This window comes from Penicillium lagena (assembly GCF_028827675.1).
Source record: "Penicillium lagena strain IBT 129212 chromosome Unknown utg000001l_segment0_segment0, whole genome shotgun sequence".
Classification (NCBI taxonomy): Eukaryota; Fungi; Ascomycota; class Eurotiomycetes; order Eurotiales; family Aspergillaceae; genus Penicillium; species Penicillium lagena.
This window is the reverse complement of record NW_026623222.1, coordinates 4,975,136-4,993,664: the sequence shown is the minus strand read 5'-3', so window position 1 is coordinate 4,993,664 and position 18,529 is coordinate 4,975,136. Positions and strand designations below refer to the sequence as shown.

The 18,529-nt window shown below is 54.3% G+C and overlaps 11 protein-coding genes across 11 annotated transcripts; 5 read left to right on the top strand and 6 right to left on the bottom strand.

Moving 5' to 3' along the window:
- Positions 1 to 136: 136 nt before the first annotated feature.
- N7510_002206 (rRNA-processing protein SOF1) lies at positions 137 to 1,583 on the top strand (the record flags this gene model as incomplete). The annotated part of the gene is made up of 3 exons (XM_056974133.1): positions 137 to 139; positions 192 to 1,171; positions 1,223 to 1,583. 3 exons carry the CDS (start codon positions 137 to 139, stop codon positions 1,581 to 1,583), a joined length of 1,344 nt encoding a protein of 447 aa, XP_056839250.1.
- A 51-nt stretch (positions 1,584 to 1,634) lies between these two features.
- N7510_002205 (uncharacterized protein) lies at positions 1,635 to 2,880 on the bottom strand (the record flags this gene model as incomplete). The annotated part of the gene is made up of 2 exons (XM_056974132.1): positions 1,635 to 2,279; positions 2,353 to 2,880. The coding sequence occupies 2 exons, from the start codon at positions 2,878 to 2,880 to the stop codon at positions 1,635 to 1,637; spliced, it is 1,173 nt and encodes a 390-aa protein (XP_056839249.1).
- A 265-nt stretch (positions 2,881 to 3,145) lies between these two features.
- On the bottom strand, positions 3,146 to 4,720 carry N7510_002204 (phf1/phf2 family PHD finger domain-containing protein; the record flags this gene model as incomplete). Its single annotated transcript, XM_056974131.1, has 1 exon — positions 3,146 to 4,720. The coding sequence occupies one exon, from the start codon at positions 4,718 to 4,720 to the stop codon at positions 3,146 to 3,148; it is 1,575 nt and encodes a 524-aa protein (XP_056839248.1).
- A 405-nt stretch (positions 4,721 to 5,125) lies between these two features.
- Positions 5,126 to 6,741, bottom strand: N7510_002203 (CaiB/BaiF CoA transferase family protein; the record flags this gene model as incomplete). The annotated part of the gene is made up of 6 exons (XM_056974130.1): positions 5,126 to 5,337; positions 5,399 to 5,692; positions 5,744 to 6,248; positions 6,306 to 6,429; positions 6,481 to 6,512; positions 6,565 to 6,741. 6 exons carry the CDS (start codon positions 6,739 to 6,741, stop codon positions 5,126 to 5,128), a joined length of 1,344 nt encoding a protein of 447 aa, XP_056839247.1.
- Positions 6,742 to 6,915: 174 nt separating this feature from the next.
- On the top strand, positions 6,916 to 7,676 carry N7510_002202 (riboflavin synthase; the record flags this gene model as incomplete). The annotated part of the gene is made up of 2 exons (XM_056974129.1): positions 6,916 to 6,946; positions 7,006 to 7,676. 2 exons carry the CDS (start codon positions 6,916 to 6,918, stop codon positions 7,674 to 7,676), a joined length of 702 nt encoding a protein of 233 aa, XP_056839246.1.
- A 34-nt stretch (positions 7,677 to 7,710) lies between these two features.
- Positions 7,711 to 9,051, bottom strand: N7510_002201 (Brix domain-containing protein; the record flags this gene model as incomplete). Its single annotated transcript, XM_056974128.1, has 2 exons — positions 7,711 to 8,799; positions 8,851 to 9,051. 2 exons carry the CDS (start codon positions 9,049 to 9,051, stop codon positions 7,711 to 7,713), a joined length of 1,290 nt encoding a protein of 429 aa, XP_056839245.1.
- Positions 9,052 to 9,133: 82 nt separating this feature from the next.
- On the top strand, positions 9,134 to 10,764 carry rrp3 (RNA-dependent ATPase RRP3; the record flags this gene model as incomplete). The annotated part of the gene is made up of 4 exons (XM_056974127.1): positions 9,134 to 9,395; positions 9,450 to 9,575; positions 9,628 to 9,895; positions 9,951 to 10,764. 4 exons carry the CDS (start codon positions 9,134 to 9,136, stop codon positions 10,762 to 10,764), a joined length of 1,470 nt encoding a protein of 489 aa, XP_056839244.1.
- A 505-nt stretch (positions 10,765 to 11,269) lies between these two features.
- On the bottom strand, positions 11,270 to 13,229 carry agm1 (phosphoacetylglucosamine mutase PCM1; the record flags this gene model as incomplete). Its single annotated transcript, XM_056974126.1, has 6 exons — positions 11,270 to 12,151; positions 12,203 to 12,697; positions 12,753 to 12,767; positions 12,824 to 12,968; positions 13,065 to 13,078; positions 13,137 to 13,229. 6 exons carry the CDS (start codon positions 13,227 to 13,229, stop codon positions 11,270 to 11,272), a joined length of 1,644 nt encoding a protein of 547 aa, XP_056839243.1.
- Positions 13,230 to 13,565: 336 nt separating this feature from the next.
- Positions 13,566 to 14,716, bottom strand: N7510_002198 (PGAP3/PER1 family protein; the record flags this gene model as incomplete). The annotated part of the gene is made up of 4 exons (XM_056974125.1): positions 13,566 to 13,620; positions 13,671 to 14,445; positions 14,508 to 14,550; positions 14,606 to 14,716. 4 exons carry the CDS (start codon positions 14,714 to 14,716, stop codon positions 13,566 to 13,568), a joined length of 984 nt encoding a protein of 327 aa, XP_056839242.1.
- Positions 14,717 to 15,103: 387 nt separating this feature from the next.
- rmtA (protein-arginine omega-N methyltransferase HMT1) lies at positions 15,104 to 16,476 on the top strand (the record flags this gene model as incomplete). The annotated part of the gene is made up of 6 exons (XM_056974124.1): positions 15,104 to 15,195; positions 15,264 to 15,277; positions 15,342 to 15,361; positions 15,443 to 15,552; positions 15,615 to 15,946; positions 15,998 to 16,476. 6 exons carry the CDS (start codon positions 15,104 to 15,106, stop codon positions 16,474 to 16,476), a joined length of 1,047 nt encoding a protein of 348 aa, XP_056839241.1.
- A 392-nt stretch (positions 16,477 to 16,868) lies between these two features.
- N7510_002196 (putative peroxisomal dehydratase) lies at positions 16,869 to 18,021 on the top strand (the record flags this gene model as incomplete). The annotated part of the gene is made up of 5 exons (XM_056974123.1): positions 16,869 to 16,988; positions 17,037 to 17,085; positions 17,141 to 17,461; positions 17,516 to 17,609; positions 17,679 to 18,021. 5 exons carry the CDS (start codon positions 16,869 to 16,871, stop codon positions 18,019 to 18,021), a joined length of 927 nt encoding a protein of 308 aa, XP_056839240.1.
- Between the last annotated feature and the right edge of the window lie 508 nt (positions 18,022 to 18,529).

Genomic DNA, 18,529 nt, shown 5'->3' with positions numbered 1-18,529 from the left:
AGGTGATGCGGCTTCGCGAGGGCGGCAGCTCCAAGCTGGCTGAGCTGCACCAAGGCGGTGAACCGCACTTAGTCAGCCCATACAAAGAAAAAAAAGTTCGGTTCTCTTTCTTGACCTTCGTTTCCACCGCAACACCATGGTGAGTTGTGCCTCTCGGCGGAGTTTAAAATGTCATTTCTAACAGATATCAGAAAATCAAAGCCCTTTCCCGCCCCACGGCGTCCCAGCAGGCCCCCGGGTCGACGACTGTTCGCCAGTCGCGGAATCTCGATCCAAGCCAGCATCCATTCGAGCGTGCTCGAGAATATACTCGTGCTCTCAATGCCGTGAAAATGGAACGTCTGTTTGCCGCCCCATTCCTGGCCCAGATGGGTAACGGACATGTGGACGGCGTGTATACCATGGCGAAAGATCCCGGCTCACTAGAACGGTTTGCTAGCGGCAGTGGTGATGGCGTGGTAAAAGTGTGGGATCTCACGATCCAAGACGAAGTGTGGAATACGCAGGGCCATGAGAATATGGTCAAGGGTCTGTGTTGGACCCCAGAGCGAAAACTCCTGTCATGCGCAAGCGACAAGACCGTCAAGTTGTGGGACCCGTACAACTCGACGCCCGAGTCGCCGCCGCTGGCGACATACTTGGGCTCAACTGCCTTCACCGGCATCTCGCACCACCGTGACCACTCTTCGTTTGCGGCGTCTTCCTCTGTCATCTCCATCTACGACCTCTCCCGGCCGTCTTCTACGCCCTCGCAAACTCTCCATTGGCCAACAAGCGTCGACACCATTACCTCCGTCGCATTCAACCAGACCGAAACGTCCATTCTTGCCTCGACCGCCATGGATCGCTCCGTTATTATGTACGACCTGCGGACCTCGTCGCCAGTCCACAAGTTGACTCTACGCTTGGCATCCAACGCCGTCTCATGGAATCCAATGGAGGCCTTTAACTTTGCCGTGGCGAACGAGGACCACAACGCCTATATCTTTGACATGAGAAAGACGGATCGGGCGTTGAACGTGCTGAAGGACCATGTGGCCGCCGTGATGGATGTTGATTTTAGCCCAACAGGCGAGGAATTGGTGACAGCATCATACGACAGGACAGTGCGGTTGTGGAGCAGAAACCACGGCCATTCCAGGGATTGTTACCACACAACGCGGATGCAGCGGTATGTCTCTTTTGAATCATAAGCCCGACTATATACTAATGGATCGTGCAGTGTCTTCTCCGCGAAATTCACCCCGGACAACAAGTACCTTCTGTCCGGGTCGGACGATGGCAATATTCGTCTGTGGCGCACCAACGCATCTGATCGCAGCGGGATCAAGAGTGCTCGTCAGCGCGCGAAATTGGAGTATGACCAGGCTCTGATCAAGCGTTACGGACACATGCCTGAGATCCGCCGCATCAAACGCCAACGTCACCTGCCGAGAACGGTCAAGAAGGCGGGCGAGATCAAGCGCGAAGAAGTGGCTGCTATCAAGAGACGCGAGGACAACGTGCGCAAGCACACCAAGAAGAGCGATTTAAAGCCGAGACAGAACGAGCGCGAGAAGATGATCCTTGCGCGGGAGCAATAACTGTTCATGAGTGGATAATGTGCAGATTCCGCCGTATGTACTACACTGGGCTCACGCTCTCTTCTTATCTACCGCGCCTCCTGGAGCTCGTTCCGAGGCCGCAGCTGCCTGTCCCTGAGATGATGCCCCCTTGGCCACCGCGTCATCCATCCCACTCACAAACCTCGCAATCCGCTGCACAGCAGCGGGCAAGACAACAAACCAATTGGCCAGCTTCGCATAAGCAGGCAATCTCAGCACGCCTCCCCGCCCGCCATCAACCGCGGCCACAATCTCGCGCGCAACCTGCACGGGCTCGAGCACAGGCGCAAAAAACGAATTCGGCGTATCAACCCAATCAAAAAGCGGCGTCGCAATCTGCCCCGTCTCAACGAGCAGCATTTTTATCTGGTCCTCTTGTCCCGACGCTCGAATCTCCGCCTCGACCGTCCGATGCAATGCGCTCAGCCCGGCCTTACTGGCTGAGTAGTCTGATAATCCTGTCGGACACAACTGGCCTAGCACCGAGCTGACTGTCACAATGGTCCCGCCGTTTTCTGTTGACAGCATGCCGGGTAGGAAGATCTGGTAGGCGTGGAATCCGGCGAGGAGATTTGTGCGGATGGTCTTTTCAAATGCGTCTGCGTTCAGGCTGAGGAGGGGGTGACCGTTTATGCGTGCTGCGGCGCAGTTGATTAGGATAGTCGGCGTCCCCAACTGGGTGAGGTTCAGACGTTAGAAAACCATGAGACAAACAGTACTTGGCAGAGCATAGCAAAGCATAGCATACCTCCTCTTCAATCATCCCTCTCGTATCCTCAACCACCTTCCGATCCCCAACGTCACAACGATAATACTTCACCCCCTCCCCCACCCCCTGTCCCCCAAAGACCTCCTCATACTGCTCATCATCCAGCACCGCAACATCCAAGACGGCAACGCTCGCCCCGCGCATGGCATACATCTGCGCAATAGCCAGGCCCAAGCCACTAGCACCGCCTGTGACGACGACGACTTCCGACGCGAAATCCACAGCGCGGGGGTTTCCGTGCGCGACGCGCTGGTTGACGATCTTGAGCACGAAGAGCGCTGTCAGCAGGACCGCGTATGCGACGGAGCCGATGAAGACGGGGTCGTTTGTTGGCGTTACTTGCGCGCGCAGAGAGAGCACGAGGAGCCATGATAGTCCTGGGTTGAGGAGGGTGCGGTGTAGGACGCTGAGGAGGGTGTCGAGGGTTAGGGATGCGTGCCATTGCTTGGGTTGGGAGGATGATGGGGTGGTTGCGGGGGTGGTGTGAATGAGCGATGGTGAAGACATTATGTATTGGTGATGATATTATTAAATCCATGCATATTTTGTCGTAAAGTCGTTGAGTGTTTATTCCTCGGTCTGGAGTGGGAGGTTGAAGAAGTGAAGTTGGAGAAGTCGAGTTGGACGCGTCGATCATCAGTAATTAGTGCGGCTGATCTGCTCTAAGTAGATAAAAAATATAAACAAGAGTATCATCACATCATTCAGTCATCTCCCCGACCGTTCCAGTTCAATTCACTCCATCGAATTGACAATCACCAGTTCTAGATTCCTACCCCTTCATCATCATCCCCCACACCTGAACCGGCTTCTTGGCGTGCTTCGCAGGCCCATGCAGGGCATGACTGAATGTCGTACACTCAGGATCTTCTCGAAGGATGTCCAAGTCATCTGGACCTAACGGCGGACGAAATCCATTGCCCGCTCGTGGGTAAAGACGGTGGTCCTCAACCTCTTCAAAGTCCTCGTCGTCCGCCTCTGTGCGCGCAGGCTTCTGGTCATGGATTTCTGGTTTGGGTGGTTCAATAGATGCAGCGACAGGCGAAGACTGATCTTGTATTTGAGATCCCTCAGGGACGGGAAATTCCGAGGTCTGTGGAGCAGCATGTACCCCAGTTGTCGGGTCATCTGCAGAGTTGGTTGCCGTGGGTTTCGTCGGGGCAGAGGTTCCGCGAGAGGGCGTCTTCCGCCTGGCGGTCCATGAAGTCGCCTGGTTGACTGGCACTGAAGCCCTGCGAGTTCTCATCGCCGGATTGATGATGGGCAATTCAGGAGGTGTCTTCATCGAATCGGCGCCGCGCTCATTCATCACCGAGGCCATAGCAAGTGCTGTCTTTGGCTGGTAAACGAATTCAGAGGCCCGCAGTTCGTTCATATTGACAGGGAAGATCGGAATTGTCGGGTTTTTATCTGAAATAGTGGCCAGCAACTCCACGAGCGAGGCATGAGAGAGAGACGAGAGGTACGCTCGCCTCTCTGCCGCAGTGAACCAGTTCCCTCCGACATGAAACTGCGGAGCAGGAGGAGCCTTGGTCAGAGGCTGCACGGGATGTGTTGTCTTCTTCTTTTGTTTTTGATACATGTCAGATGGGGCAGTCGGTCGCGGCACGGGCTTGCACTCATGACAAGACCACTCCTTTGACTTCACAAGCACAACCTCGTCGTCAATCGGAGGATCATGGCACCTCTGGTGCCACGGCGCATTGCATTCATCGCAGAAGACAATAGTATTGGTCGAAGGGCTGTTTCCCCTCTGGCAATGAATGCAAATGATATTCGCATCTTTCTTACGGAAGAAATGCTTGCGTTTTCGAGTTGTGCCCGTGCTTGTACTTGTGCTAGTAATCGTAGCCTTTTCCGGGAGACTCGGATCCTTCTGCGGAGAAGGAAGAATCGAAGTATAAGCCGCAGGCCGATTAACCGCTCGACCGGAGCGAGTCTGCGTTGAACTGGGCATAAAACCTGCCTCATAATCAGGGTCACCGTCCTCAGACGAAGAGTCCGGTCCTGCCTTGATGATATCTTCGTCTGCACGCTTGCGCTTCCCGAATAGGCTCGCCCCACCCCTTCTCCGGCCCCGAGGCGCAGAAGCAGTATTCCGCACGGGCTGCGGCGTGGTCGTGAATGTGGGCAGGGTGTAAGATGGAGGCTGTATGTGAGGATGAGGCAGGATCTGGGGCATATTCCCGCCCCGGTTGAATGTGATCTTCAATCGTTTGGCTGGAGGTTCGGCTGATTGGGGTACGACCTTATCCGGCGGTGGAGGATGTATGGATTTCTCTGTGGGTTGTGCTAGGAGAGATTGTGTAGCCTGGTCTGCAGGCTGGCCAAGATTTGAGAGTCTCATATTGGGAATAAAGTTATGAAGGTGTGCGGAGGAGACTAGAGCATTGAAGATGCGAGAAAAGAGGAGAAAGAACAGAAGGGGAGAGAGGAATTTATAAAGGGGGGTGAGTGCTGCTGCCGTGTATGGTGGACACGGTGCATACGATCAATGCGCCTGCCTCGTCTTGAATGGCGATTGAGGGAGCCTCACTGGGGAGGGAAAGTGCGATGGAGCGAAGGACCCAAGGTCTGTATAGCGTCACGTGATTGATGACTGAATTTGGGGTATACGATGCGACATTCCATGACTGATCCGTCATTATCATTTGATTGATAGTTACCATGCTGTTTGAAGGAGATCAGGTCCTCAGGTATCTATAACTGCATCCATAGGGATCTACAATGCCGATTGTTGAAATATATATCTCTATGACACTACCCCGTCAGCCTTCAGACGGGAAACATCGCCCTCCCCATAATCCAGAATCTCTGTCAAAATCTCATCTGTATGCTGACCGAGAGTAGGAGGAGGCGTGCGCACACCAGGTGTCGCCTCAGAGTACTTGATAGGCGTGTTGACGAGCTTAATCGGCCCACAAGCAGGGTGGTCCACCTCGGTGACCATTCCGCGGGCTTGAACTATTCGCAGTGCGATATTAGCAGACGTTAGGCGGAAAAGGCCCAGGTAAAAGGCACATACCATGCGCGTGGTTCAATGTTCCCTGAATGTCATTGACAGCCGCATAGGGCATGCCGCTCCCCTCAAAAATCTCCAACCATTCTTGCGTGGTTTTCTGCGTGGTGATATCCTCGATCATGCCGTCGATCTCGGCCCGATGCTTGACTCGATCGCTGTTTGTCACAAAACGGGGGTCTGTCTTCCACTCCGGAAAGCCGAGTCGATCGGCGAGCACGCCGAAGAGACGGTCGTTGCCGCCGCCAAAGAGAATGTCTCCATCGCGGGTCTTGAAGCTGCGGTAGGGCACGATTGATGCTGAATGATGTTAGTACGAAAACAAAAGAAGTGAGGGTATTGTCCACTGACGGTGCGCGGTGCCCCATCTTCCGGTATCCTTTTCTCCACTGATCAGTGCGGAGCTGGCCAGGTTCGACAGCGTCGCGACTTGGCAGTCGCTCAGGCAAGCGTCGATGTGCTGGCCCCTACCCGTCCGTGCGCGGGCGAGCAATGCTGCCATAATGGCGTTGGATGTATACAGTCCCGTCGTTAGATCGGTGACAGCGACACCGACCTTGACGGGTGGCCCATCCCGGGACCCGGTGATATGCATCAGACCCATCTCCGCCTCGACCATAACGTCGTAGCCGGCTCGGTTGCTGTAAGGCCCTGTTTGTCCATAACCCGTGATGCTGGCATAGATTAGCTTAGGGTTGATTTCCTTGAGGGTTTCGTAGTCCATGTTGTATTTCTTCAGTCCGCCGGGGAGGTAGTTCTCGACGAGGACGTCGCACTCCTTGGCTAGTTTGTGGAGGATCTCGACTCCAGATTTATGCTGGAAGGACAGGCCAATAGATTTCTTATTGCGGTTGACCTGTTGTACCTCGTCAGCCAAGTCAGTTGGTAGGATTCCAGTGTGCCTGTCTCGTACCGCCAAGTAGTACGCGCTCTCTCCCGGGCCCTTCCTGGAGGCATCCTCATATTTCGCATACGGGGGGCCCCATGCTCTGGTATCGTCGCCTCGCGTGGGGTGTTCGACTTTGATCACATCTGCTCTGCACCGGGATCTTAGCATCTTCATGTTTGGGGAAGCTCAAGGTACATACCCCAGATCACCCAGAATCTGGGTACAATAAGGCTAAGCCAAGCATGTCAGAACAATCTCCAAGCCATTGAGTAAATAAACCCACTCCAGCCAACACCCGCGTCATATCCAGCACCCTGATCCCTGCCAAGGGCAAGGTGTCACCCCCAGTCGTCGCCGCAGCGGAGTAGCTCCGCCATGGCTGCTGCGGGGAGCGGCGCAAGACAGAACCAGACCAGGAAGGGCGCGCTCGGACGAGCGCATGGAATCTAAGCGCAGTCATTGTGTGGTCTAAGGGGTATTATGCATGCATCCAACAAAACAGAAAAGATGACAACCGGAAGTATATGAGGAGAAACAGAGTTGGAGAAGCTCCGCCGAAACGCCGACACCGCTCTGCCCCTCCGAACCGAAGCCGAGGGAGACCGAGACAGATCTTCCACCATCTACCACAAAAATGTTTACGGGTCTGGTTGAGACAATTGGGAGTAAGCAACACCCAAAAAGATATATTATGCTCTACCGCACTGACAATATGTTTGAATAGCCGTCACGGCCCTCGAGCCCCTTGACACCACCACCAGCGGTGGTGGGGGCACGTCACTCACCATCTCGGACTGCGCGGAGATCTTGACGGACGCGCATCTGGGGGATAGTATTAGCGTGAACGGGACATGTCTGACGGTCACAGAATTCGACAAGACCTGGTTCAAAGTCGGAGTTGCGCCGGAGACGCTGCGCCGCACGAATCTCGGGTCGTTGACGACTGGATCCCCGGTGAACCTGGAGCGCGCGGTGTCGGCCGATACGCGCATGGGCGGTCATTTCGTGCAGGGCCATGTCGATACGGTCGCGACGATCTTGTCGGTGACTCCTGATGGCAATGCGCTGGTGTTCCGGCTGCAGCCGCGCGAGAAGGACATCCTCCGCTATGTCGTTGAGAAGGGATATGTCACCCTTGACGGGGCGAGTTTGACCGTCACCAAGGTGGTGGATGGGGAGGATGGGTTCTGGGAGGTGATGCTGATTGCCTATACGCAGGAGAAGGTGGTGACGGCGGGCAAGAAGGTGGGCGAGGAGGTGAATGTCGAGATTGACATTGTGGGAAAATACGTCGAGAAGAGCGTGCAGGGCTACTTTGCAGGCACGGCCAACGGGGATTTTGCGGTGTTGGAAAAGATGGTGGCCCGGATTGTGGACGAGAAGTTGAAGAAATAAGGGTTCATGATCTATATGGCCTGGGTATATATTTTCATTCTTCCTCCTCTTCCTCCTCTTCCTCATCCTCGAAATCATCACTCAGCCAATTCTCCTCATCATCCATATCCACATCGTCGTCTTCCTCCTCTCCCTTCCCCTTCGCCTTGTCCTTCTTCTTCCGCTCAATATTCTCCTTTTGCTGCTTCTTCCGCTGCTCCTTCTCCTTCCGGCGTCTATCCCAGCTCTTATCCAATGATTTCACTTCCGCCTCAGTCTTCGTAATGAAATCATGCCACATCACCTTGCCCTCGCAGACCTCTTCCTCAACCTTCATCAGACGCAATTTCATGCGCGGTCCCAATTCCACCAGCTTGACGGCCCGTTTCTCCACCCCCGGCGCAGACGGAGCTTTCTTTGGGTCTTTTTCTCCAGCCCGTTGGCGCTGCATTTCGCGCTTGTTGAGCACCCTTTTGGTCGTGCTCTCCGCTACCTCGACCTCGGCGTCTGTGTCCAGTTCGGTCTCGCTCGCAGAGGTATATCCCGCGGCCGAGGGATCGAGTAGATAGTCCGCCGCATCTTCCAGTTTCCCCAAATTCGGGACGGCAGTCTTCTTCTTGTCTCGATTCCGAATCTCCTTGGGATCAAGCCGACGAATGCGTTTCGATACACCAGTCTTCTTCGTAGCGATGGCGTAGTGTCGTAGACTCAGGATATACGAACCCTCATCTTCAGACTCGGCGGGCTCGCGGTTCAGCAGCATCACACGGCGGATGGAGGTCAGAGGTGTGGCTTGCGGGTTGATCGGCGGGAAAAGCGATTGGAAGATTGTCGTCGTCAGGGTCTCCAGACGTTTAGGGACCTTTGAGTCTTCTGTGGCATCTGGCGAATTGAAATTGTTCATGACCAACAACGGCGGCGTCTTGTGGTCCTGTCCGCCACTCTGGGGCCGCTTGAGTGCTCGCTCGACATCCTTGCAGAGCGAGTAGTTTTCCACCTGGAAGTGCAGCGTGGGCCCGCGCGGAGTGACAGCCAGCCGCAGGTTCGTGTTGCCTGTTCGGGACTTGGAGAAGAGGACAAGATGCGTGACACCGAGGGGACCGGTCATAACGGTGTAGTCCCGCAGGCGGTTGGATTTGCGTTCCTACATGTCAGGTTAGGGGGTGGCGTCAATGGGTCTCCATCCATGACATACCTTCAATCGCACGGCGGTATGAGGCTCCATCATCGTGCGCACGTCCTTAACCAGCTGGCTCACGCTGGATCCGACCTGCGAAGCGCCAACGCGGATGACCATGGACTTGGGAGTCTTGGACATGGCCGCATTAGCCTTGGCCGCTGCCGAGGCATTTTGGGGCTTGACATGGGTGCGCTTCTTGACTCGTGCTTTAGCCATGTTGCAGTACAGTTGTAGTGTTTGTGCAATGAGAAGAAAAGCGACTCGAACCAAAAAGATAAAAAAATCCAGCGGATCAACCATGTTCCGGCCCCACATAGATTTGACTGCGGCGCAACTTTTTTTTGGATCTTCGAACAACAAGACAGACGCAAAAATGCCTGGCACAAAGAAGCGCAAGGTCGCCCAGGAGGCACCGGCCGATGACAGTGATGATAACTCCAATGCCTCAGAGGGAGCACCACCGGCAGAGGCAGACACCGAAGCTGCTCAGCCCGCAGCCAAAAAGTCCTTTAAAGAGCTTGGGATCATCGACTCTCTATGCGAAGCCTGCGAGACCATGGGTTTGTTAACCTATAACGTTCCAAAATGACCTTCTTCTGAGTCATCTTCAATAGGTTACAAGGCACCGACGCCGATCCAATCCGAGTCGATCCCACTAGCACTCCAGGGCCGCGATCTAATCGGTCTGGCCGAAACAGGCAGTGGAAAGACCGCAGCATTCGCCCTACCCATCCTACAAGGTACGACACCTATCTTTTCCATATAATAAACGATGGTACTAACTCTACGCAGCACTCATGGACAAACCCCAACCCTTCTTCGGCCTGATCCTCGCCCCGACGCGAGAACTGGCGGTTCAAATCTCCCAATCCTTCGAAGCACTCGGATCAACTATCGCTGTACGAACGGCGGTAATTGTCGGTGGTATGGACATGGTATCTCAATCAATTGCTCTGGGCAAGAAACCACACATCGTTGTTGCGACACCCGGTCGACTCATGGATCATCTTGAAAATACGAGAGGCTTCTCGCTGAGAAGTTTGAAGTACCTCGTTATGGAGTTGGTCTTTCCTCAGCCCCCTACGAGAGTCTCACACTAACATACCACCCTCCAGCGAAGCGGACAGGCTTTTGGACCTCGACTTCGGTCCTCTTCTAGATAAGATCTTGCGCGTCCTACCCAAAGAGAGGCGGACATTCTTGTTTTCGGCGACTCTTTCCTCCAAAGTCGAGTCCTTGCAGAGAGCTTCACTTTCAAATCCCCTGCGAGTGTCGGTATCATCGAGCAAGTATCAGACCGTTTCGACATTGAAACAGGCATTTCTGCTCCGCCCACATAAACACAAGGATATCTACCTGGTGTATTTGCTGAATGAATTCGCGGGACAATCAGCCATCGTTTTCACCCGGACCGTCCACGAGACACAGCGCCTAGCCTTCCTACTACGCACACTCGGCTTCGGTGCCATTCCTCTCCACGGTCAACTCTCACAATCTGCCCGTCTCGGCGCGCTAGGCAAATTCCGCAGTCGTAGTCGCGATATCCTCGTTGCAACCGACGTCGCAGCGCGCGGACTGGACATCCCCTCCGTCGACGTGGTATTGAACTTCGACCTACCAACAGACAGCAAGACATACATCCACCGGGTGGGACGGACAGCGCGCGCGGGCAAGAGTGGAGTTGCTATCTCTTTCGTGACGCAGTATGATGTGGAGATTTGGCAGAGGATTGAAGGCGCGTTGGGCAAGAAATTGGACGAGTATGATGCCGCGAAGGACGAAGTGATGGTCCTGGCTGAGCGGGTGAGTGAGGCGCAGAGACATGCTATTATGGAGATGAAGAATTATGATGAGAAGCGCGGGGCGAGGGGGAAGAACAAGTTTGGTGGAAAGAGGTCGAGGGATGAGATGGATCAGGATGAGGGTTGATATGGCCTGTCTGTCTCTATATGAAAGATTGCTAGAATAGTCAGACTTCTGGAACAGACATAAACAGGGTCTCGGGCATCCCAAGTCGACAATCATGAATAATGCGTTGATATTGAAACTCTCATATACTTCCAGGAAACATACTCACCTCCACGACTGCCCATCCTCCAAATATTAATTACCAACGACCTGTAAACAATATCTATGGATATACGTGCTGTGTGTACTATAAATGAGACCAGACTTTCTCTCAATACCACATTGTTTTCTACGCTACGATGAAAGGGAGGCATGTATCCGTAAATTTCATTACTGTCAATGATGCTATTTTTGGGTACGGCCATGATCCTCGGACCTAAGAGAGGCAAATAAGACCAGAAAACTGTCGTTGAATTTTCGAGTTGGTAAGAAACTGGCAATGCCGCGCAGTGAGCCATTCCTCGCTGATTTTTGCTGCAGGATTCCCTGCCATGACACATTCGGGCGGCATACACCAATAGATCTCTTAAACCGTCTGCAGGATTTCCTTGACACTTCCCGCCTCGCGCACAGCATTGGCGACACGGGTGGCAAGGTCATCGGCTTCGGACCGACTCGCGGCCTCGGCGTAGACACGCACGGCATCCTCGGTACCGCTGGCACGAGCAAAGCTACGGCCCTTGTTATACCGGGACTGCAGGGACTCGATCTTGGTCTGGAGACCCGGCGGAGACTCGAGCTTGCGCTCGGCGTCGTAGGCCTTGAAGATCGAGCGGTCGCCGACCTCCACGCGCACGAGGCGCGAGGGGAGATCGGTGTACGTCCCTAGCCACTCCTTCGGGGTCCAGCCCTTGTGGGCAAGGATGGCTTCCACCAGGAGCATGTCGGAGATGGCGTCGCCGACGGCCTGGTTGATCAGGTCGGTTAGGGCCTGTAGGCATTCGAGGGAGCGCTGCTGGGCTGGGGATTGGGGCTCGGTGTTCTTGATGACCTTCAGCGCATTCTCGGAGAAAGTCACCGTGCCATGGCCGTTTGCCTCAAAGTAGACACCAACGTCGAACCGCAGCGCGGCGTGATGGAGATGCTTGACGCCTGTGTTGGTGCAGATGATGGGCAGCTTCAGCACCTTCTCAACGTAGTCGGTGCTCGCGCCGTTGGCATATGCGGTCTGCACGACACCGATCTTTAGTTTCTGGGAGATTCCAGCACTCCGAGCGAGGTCACCAATAAAGGAAGCTGCGAGCGTGGCGATGCGGTCGCCGTCCAGAAGTCGGAAGATGTTGCTCTCATCCATGAAGTAGTAGACCAGACGGTCCGCGTCACCGTCTAACGAAGAGCATCGGTCGAGCGCAGCAGCCTTGGAGGATGGAGGGGCACGTTGCTTGGTTTTAACGTAGTCGGCACCGCACTTGATGTTATTAGCCTTCTGTCTCATAGCGCCCTGGACATGACAACTCACCTCGAAGTTCAGGCTATCAGGATTGATGACATCGTCATTCACCACCTTGATATCAAGTCCCGGTTCTAGGTACTTGATGAACTCCCTGAGCTTAGGCCCGCCAACACCGTTGGCACAGTCGACGGTCAAGCTGCCCTGAATCTTGACGCCGCGCATGACCTTTTTGAAAGAAGAAGCAAGCTTCTCATAATAGCCCGTCTCCGTCGGCTCGCCGTACTCATACTGTGTCCCGAGTGTGTTCTTGCACCGCACAACGTAATGCAGCTGAGGAGTGGTCATGAACTTCATATCGAGGAACTCGACCTCCGTCGCGGTGAGGGCGGCATTCAGCACGCCCACCAGACGAGAACCCGACGCACGCGTATCCCGCGCGAAGACAACACGGGCCGGGTTGCTCATCTTGACGTCGATTTCCTTGACCAGCTCATCGTAGACATCGGCAATTGTCTCCAACGGGGCGTTCGCCAGCTTGGTGGCATATGCCTCCCACTCGGCCTAATTATGTGTCAAAAATTAAAGAATTTTGTCTATCCATTGAGGTTGGTCTTACTTCGAGCATTTCACCCTAGCAATTACCCAATCAGTAAATATTCACCGACAATCAATACCGCAAAAACTCACCATCGGATCGACCAATTTGACGCCATTATCCTCGGCGGGGTTGTGGCTCGCGGTGACCATCACACCTATCCATTGTCCACTAAGCTTCTTCGATCGAAGCCCAGCAAGCAGACCCACTGCGAAAACAACGGTGTTGAGAAGGTCGCTGCGCAAACGGTCAAAATACGGCCTCAGGGACAATCGCGGGGTTGAGGTGGAGGCGGGGCAGACCGGAGGTAGGCGAAGGAGGTGAGGAACTTACGCTTTCATGCGGAACTGCAGTCGTTGGAGGGTTAGCTAAGACAACTATGATCGTTCAAGATCGGTGACATACCCCTGCGGTGCCGTACTCGAAGACCTGGCCCTCGGGTTTCGAGTATTGCAGGGCCGCTGATGAGATTGCTTGTCTAACAGCCGGAGACGCCATTGTGGCGGGCGTACACTGCGATTGAGGAATTCACCTGAGATAGTGGGAGGAGATCTCACAATGTCGGAGAGAGTGTTCGGGGAGGGGAGGTGAAGAGAAGAGGGAGGGAGTGTGGCTTTGAAACAAAAAAGAACGAGGGGTGAGACACGCCGTTTAGATGGAGGTCGCGTATTGCCACGCGTGTTTCACCGCCAGAAAGTAGGTGGGGCTGTGGAAATAACTGGTTATAATGTGATGGAAATACAGTCTATCTACTCCTGTCCCAGTCCCGGGGGGGGAATTCTGTGCTTCAATTCCTCCATACCTCGGGACACACCACCATTATTATCGCATGAATTACGCCTTCAGTCGGTGCCCGGCAATATCGTCCTGCGCATCCTTGATCAGGAACCTGTCGCGTTATTAGTGCCGGATATCCTTCAGAGACGCCAAAAAACTCACGAATACCACCATGCGGTGGGCACCACCGTGCCCAGATGCCACAGACTGTGCGCGTCAATCAGTCCATGCCAGGGCGGGAAATCCAGCAGCTCCAAACTCATCGCCAAGATGATCCAAGCCACAATCATGCCGGGCCAGGCAGTCCAAGACTTGAGATATTTTTGATATCGGAAGATACTGAACCCCGTCCACAGCACATTTTGGACAATCCCCACGGCCACATTGGCGGCCATGTTGTACGTGTAATCCCACGACCAGAAGCTGAGATAGCACACATGCATCGTGTAAAGCAGCACACAGATCAGCGTCCACAGCCGACGCAGGGTCGGACGGTACGGTGGGCTGTCCAAGTCGAGACGAAAGATGCGAACCACGGCCAGATACAGACCGAACAGGACGTTGGCCCCCGCAGCAAAATAGTCCAGCTTCTCGGTCAAGGGGAAGTCGCGCGTGTGGAAGAGCATGCTGAAGGTCCAGCTGGCCAGCCCGATGTAGCCAAAGGTCATGTAGTACTGTCGGAGGGAGTGCCAGCGCGGGATGGCTTCTTCAATGCGCGACATGCCCACCCAGTGGGCGGCAAAGTTGAGGAAAGAGAAGAGCACGGAGAAGGGCTCCTGCATGCCTAGGATTCGGCGGAACGGCCATTTGCCGTGGAATTGTACGACGGGATCCAGCATCGGGGGATCGCGAGCGACGCGGCGGTCGGTGATGACGTGTTGACACGTATAGTCACACTCGGCAGGGCAGGTCCATAGCAGCAGACGGTGGTGCAGCGCTGTGTGCAAGAAAGACAAGAGTCAGTTAAGGTCCGAGGAACTGTTGAGGGAAAGAGCATACGCAGCACCGAGTTACCATTCTGGCAGTTCTCCGTTTTACAGATCTAGCATTGACGTCCATTAGCTGTGTTGGCAGTCCTGGGCAAAGCGTGCAAGTACCTCGACGCATTCCTTGAAGTCGTGGAGGTGGTCACCCAGGGAGGCGGTCGATCTCTCAAAGAAAGTAGCAAGACATAAAAGAGCGAACAGAGTATACAGACCCCGATGCATTGTGGGCCGAGGAGCAGTGCAGGTGGTCCTAGGCGCAACCGCAAAGGCAGGAAAGGAGGAAGGGAGCTTCGGGCGGAACGGGCCAAATCGATTGGTCTTGGCAGTTGCCCGTCAGGGCTATGCAGAGATGTCAGGACACCACCCTAGAAGGGATTAAAGAGCATACTGCTATGATTCCTTCCAGAATAATCACTCACTCCGACAGCCTCACTCTCAGTCTGACCGTGAATTCGATGAGGGCACTACATGTCAGGTGATGTCCCTAACCGGCTAGCGCGGGGACCGAGAGAAGGCTTGGCATGGGCCCAAAGGCAAAAAAAAGTTGAACTGGTTCTTCTTCTTGTATCACGTTCTGCTGCTTCCACCAGAATCGTTCGTTGCTTCATTATGGCTGAGTCTACGCAGCAGACTGGTGTCATCACCAGCAGTGCTGACCGCATGGTGGGCATGGAGCATGCTGAAGTGCGCTACTTTACGAGGTATGTCGAGTCGGGCAGTGGTCTTGTCCCTCGTCCTCGTTGGACCAATGCTGATAATCGCTCCCTAGTTACGATCACCATGGTAATTTATCCTGTCTTCCGGTGCGACGATCATCACTAACCATTGACTTTTCTGCTCGGCGCAGGGATTCACGAGGAAATGCTTGTGAGTTTTTTTTTCCTGCCTTGTGATTTTCTGGTTTCCCGCCACATCCCCATTCTGACTGACCTTTTTTGCGATTCGCAGAAAGATGATGTTCGCACAAGATCCTACCGCGATTCTATCTACCAGAACCGCCACATCTTCAAGGACAAGGTTGTCCTCGATGTTGGGTGCGGAACGGGCATTCTCAGCATGTACGTTCGATAATGATCTCACAAAAAAATTTCATGAATAAGACTGATTTTCTACCTGGCAGGTTCGCGGCCAAGGCTGGCGCAAAGCATGTGATTGGTGTCGACATGTCCTCGATCATTGAGAAGGCCAAGGAGATTGTCGCCGTTAATGGTCTGGCCGACAAGATCACTCTGCTCCAGGGCAAGATGGAGGAGGTCCAGCTGCCTTTCTCCAAGGTGGATATCATCATCTCTGAGTGGATGGGCTACTTCCTTCTGTACGAGAGCATGCTGGATACCGTTCTCTACGCCCGCGACACCTACCTCGTCCCCGGTGGCAAGATCTTCCCGGACAAGGCCACCATGTACGTGGCGGGCATTGAGGACGGCGAATACAAGGACGACAAGATTGGCTGTAAGCATTCATCCACCTCCTTGATTCCTGGTGATTTCTGACCCTCCCCAGTCTGGGACAACGTCTACGGCTTCAACTACAGCCCGATGAAGGAGATCGCCTTGACCGAGCCGCTCGTCGATACCGTGGAGATGAAGGCCCTCGTCACGGACCCGTGCCCCGTCATCACCTTCGATCTGAACACGGTCACCACGGCCGACCTCGCGTTCCGCGTCCCCTACTCGCTCACCGCCAAGCGCAGCGACTTCATCCACGCCCTGATCGCCTGGTTCGACATCGAGTTCAGCGCCTGCCACAAGCCCATCTGTTTCTCGACCGGCCCGCACGCCAAGTATACGCACTGGAAGCAGACGGTGTTCTACCTGCGCGACGTGCTGACCATCGAAGAGGAGGAGACAGTGTCGGGATATCTCGAGAACAAGCCCAACGACAAGAACAAGCGTGATCTGGACATCAACCTCTCGTACAGGTTCGAGACCGGGGACCCGACCCGCTCTGCTGAGGGCAGCTGCTTCTATCGCATGTGTTGATCTGGTTTTTAAATCTGTTGCATTGTTTCCGTCACCAGTGTCGGGATGGTAGCATAGCATATAGTTTTCTTTTGGCGTTTTATTCAGGACAGGGAAAAGGCATCATTGTGGCGCGATCCGGACTACCTTGGTTTTTCCTCGAGAAAGCTCCTCGCAGTTTCAAGTCGATACCCCGAGTCGATGCTGAGTCTAGCAAACTGCGTCCGATTCGTTCTATTTCATTCTGGTTGTCCTGTGTAGCGGTAGCGACAGTAAATCCTCCAGGGTTGCCGAGTCCAGATCAGCCTCGGCTCGGCTCTTTCGCAGCCCCCGCATTATTGTAATCTGAGCTCTTCTTTTCTCTACTTCCCACCCTTTCTTGTTCTTCATCCTCCCCAGAAGATAATCGCACAATGTCGTCCCCCGGTGCTGGTTTTGAATTCCCTTCCAAGGATGTGGCCTGGCAAAAGCGCGATGTGCTGCTCTTCGCCAACAGCATCGGCTGCACAGCGGACGAGCTGCACTTCCTCTACGTTAGAACCACTCCCTCACCTTTCTGATGTAGAACTGACATCCATCAGGAACTGCACCCCAACTTCTCCGTGTTCCCAACCTACCCTCTCATCCTGCGTGAGCAAAACCCCTCCACTCGAGGTTGACTGATCCTAACAAACAATCCAACCAGCTTTCAAACTCACCGACCAAGAAGTAGTCGACTTCTACGCCCGCCAATCAGCAACCGAGATCCCCGGCGTGCCCAAGCTCGACTTCCGCCGCGCAGTCGACGGCCAGCGCAAGCTGACCGTCCTGAAACCCCTCCCGCCCACCAGTGCGGGCCGCCAGTTTGAGCTGCGCAATAAGGTCGTCGGTGTTTATGACAAGGGCAAGCCCGGGACCGTTGTGGAAACTGAGCAATCGATTGTCGATAAGCAGACCGGCGAGGTGTACTCCAAGACTGTCGGTAGTGGATTCTTGGTTGGGCAGGGCGGTTGGGGCGGTCCGAAGGGTGAGTCGGAGCATTGCACCGGTTAAATCTCCGTACTGATTATTGAGTGGCTAGGACCGAGCACGGTGAACTACCCTCCTCCGCCGGGAAAGAAGGCCGATGCAGTGCATGTGGTTCAGACGAATCAGGAGACTGCGCACTTGTACCGGTATGCCTAGCTCAAAGCTACAAAAACACCCTTCTCGGTGATGTTCTAATCCTAATTAATTCCGTCCAGTCTAAACGGCGACTACAACCCTCTCCACGCAACCCCGGAGCCTGGCCAGAAAATGGGCTTCGGCGGCGTCATCATCCACGGCCTGTTCAGCTGGAACTCGAGCGCCGTCGGCCTCCTACGCCAGCTGGGCGGCAGTGATCCCGCGAATCTCCGCGAATTCCAGGCGCGCTTTGCGTCGCCGGTGCGGCCTGGTGATACGCTCACGACGGAGATTTGGCGCATGGGTAATGTGGAGGATGGGTTTGAGGAGGTGCGCTTCGTTACGAAGAATCAGCATGATAAGGTCGTACTTAGCAATGGGCGAGCTCTGGTGAAGATTGTTGGGGCGAAGAGTAAGCTGTGATCTATAGTTGCTCCGTAGGCCGTCTGTATATATTGTTCGGCTTCTCCCGAAATGGATGAATTGGATGGATGTCACTCCGCGTTCCAGATTTCGTTGGACACCACTCAATTACCAATGACCAAGACCTCCTAGTCGTGTATTTCCAATCCGTTACTCCACATCATGGGTTTCTCACCCCAACTGCCCAATTCATCCAAGTGTTTCCCCATACATGGGGCACGTGACGTCGTCGATCCCCGACTGCCACGACCACGACCAGCACTTAAAACCACCGTCCAGCCCACTTGTCGTTGAATACAATCGACCATGGCTTTCAACCGAACTGCTACCATGCAGGTAGCCAACGTTTGGAAACATGCGCGGTACCATTCTCCCTGCGTGACTGTTGACTGTCCATGCCGAGGCTAATGTATTAATCCAGTGGAGTTCGCACAAAGCCGTTTGGCCTCCAAAGTAGAATTGTGGTATGCATAGATTCCGTCAATGCTTTTTCACTGAATTTACCAGT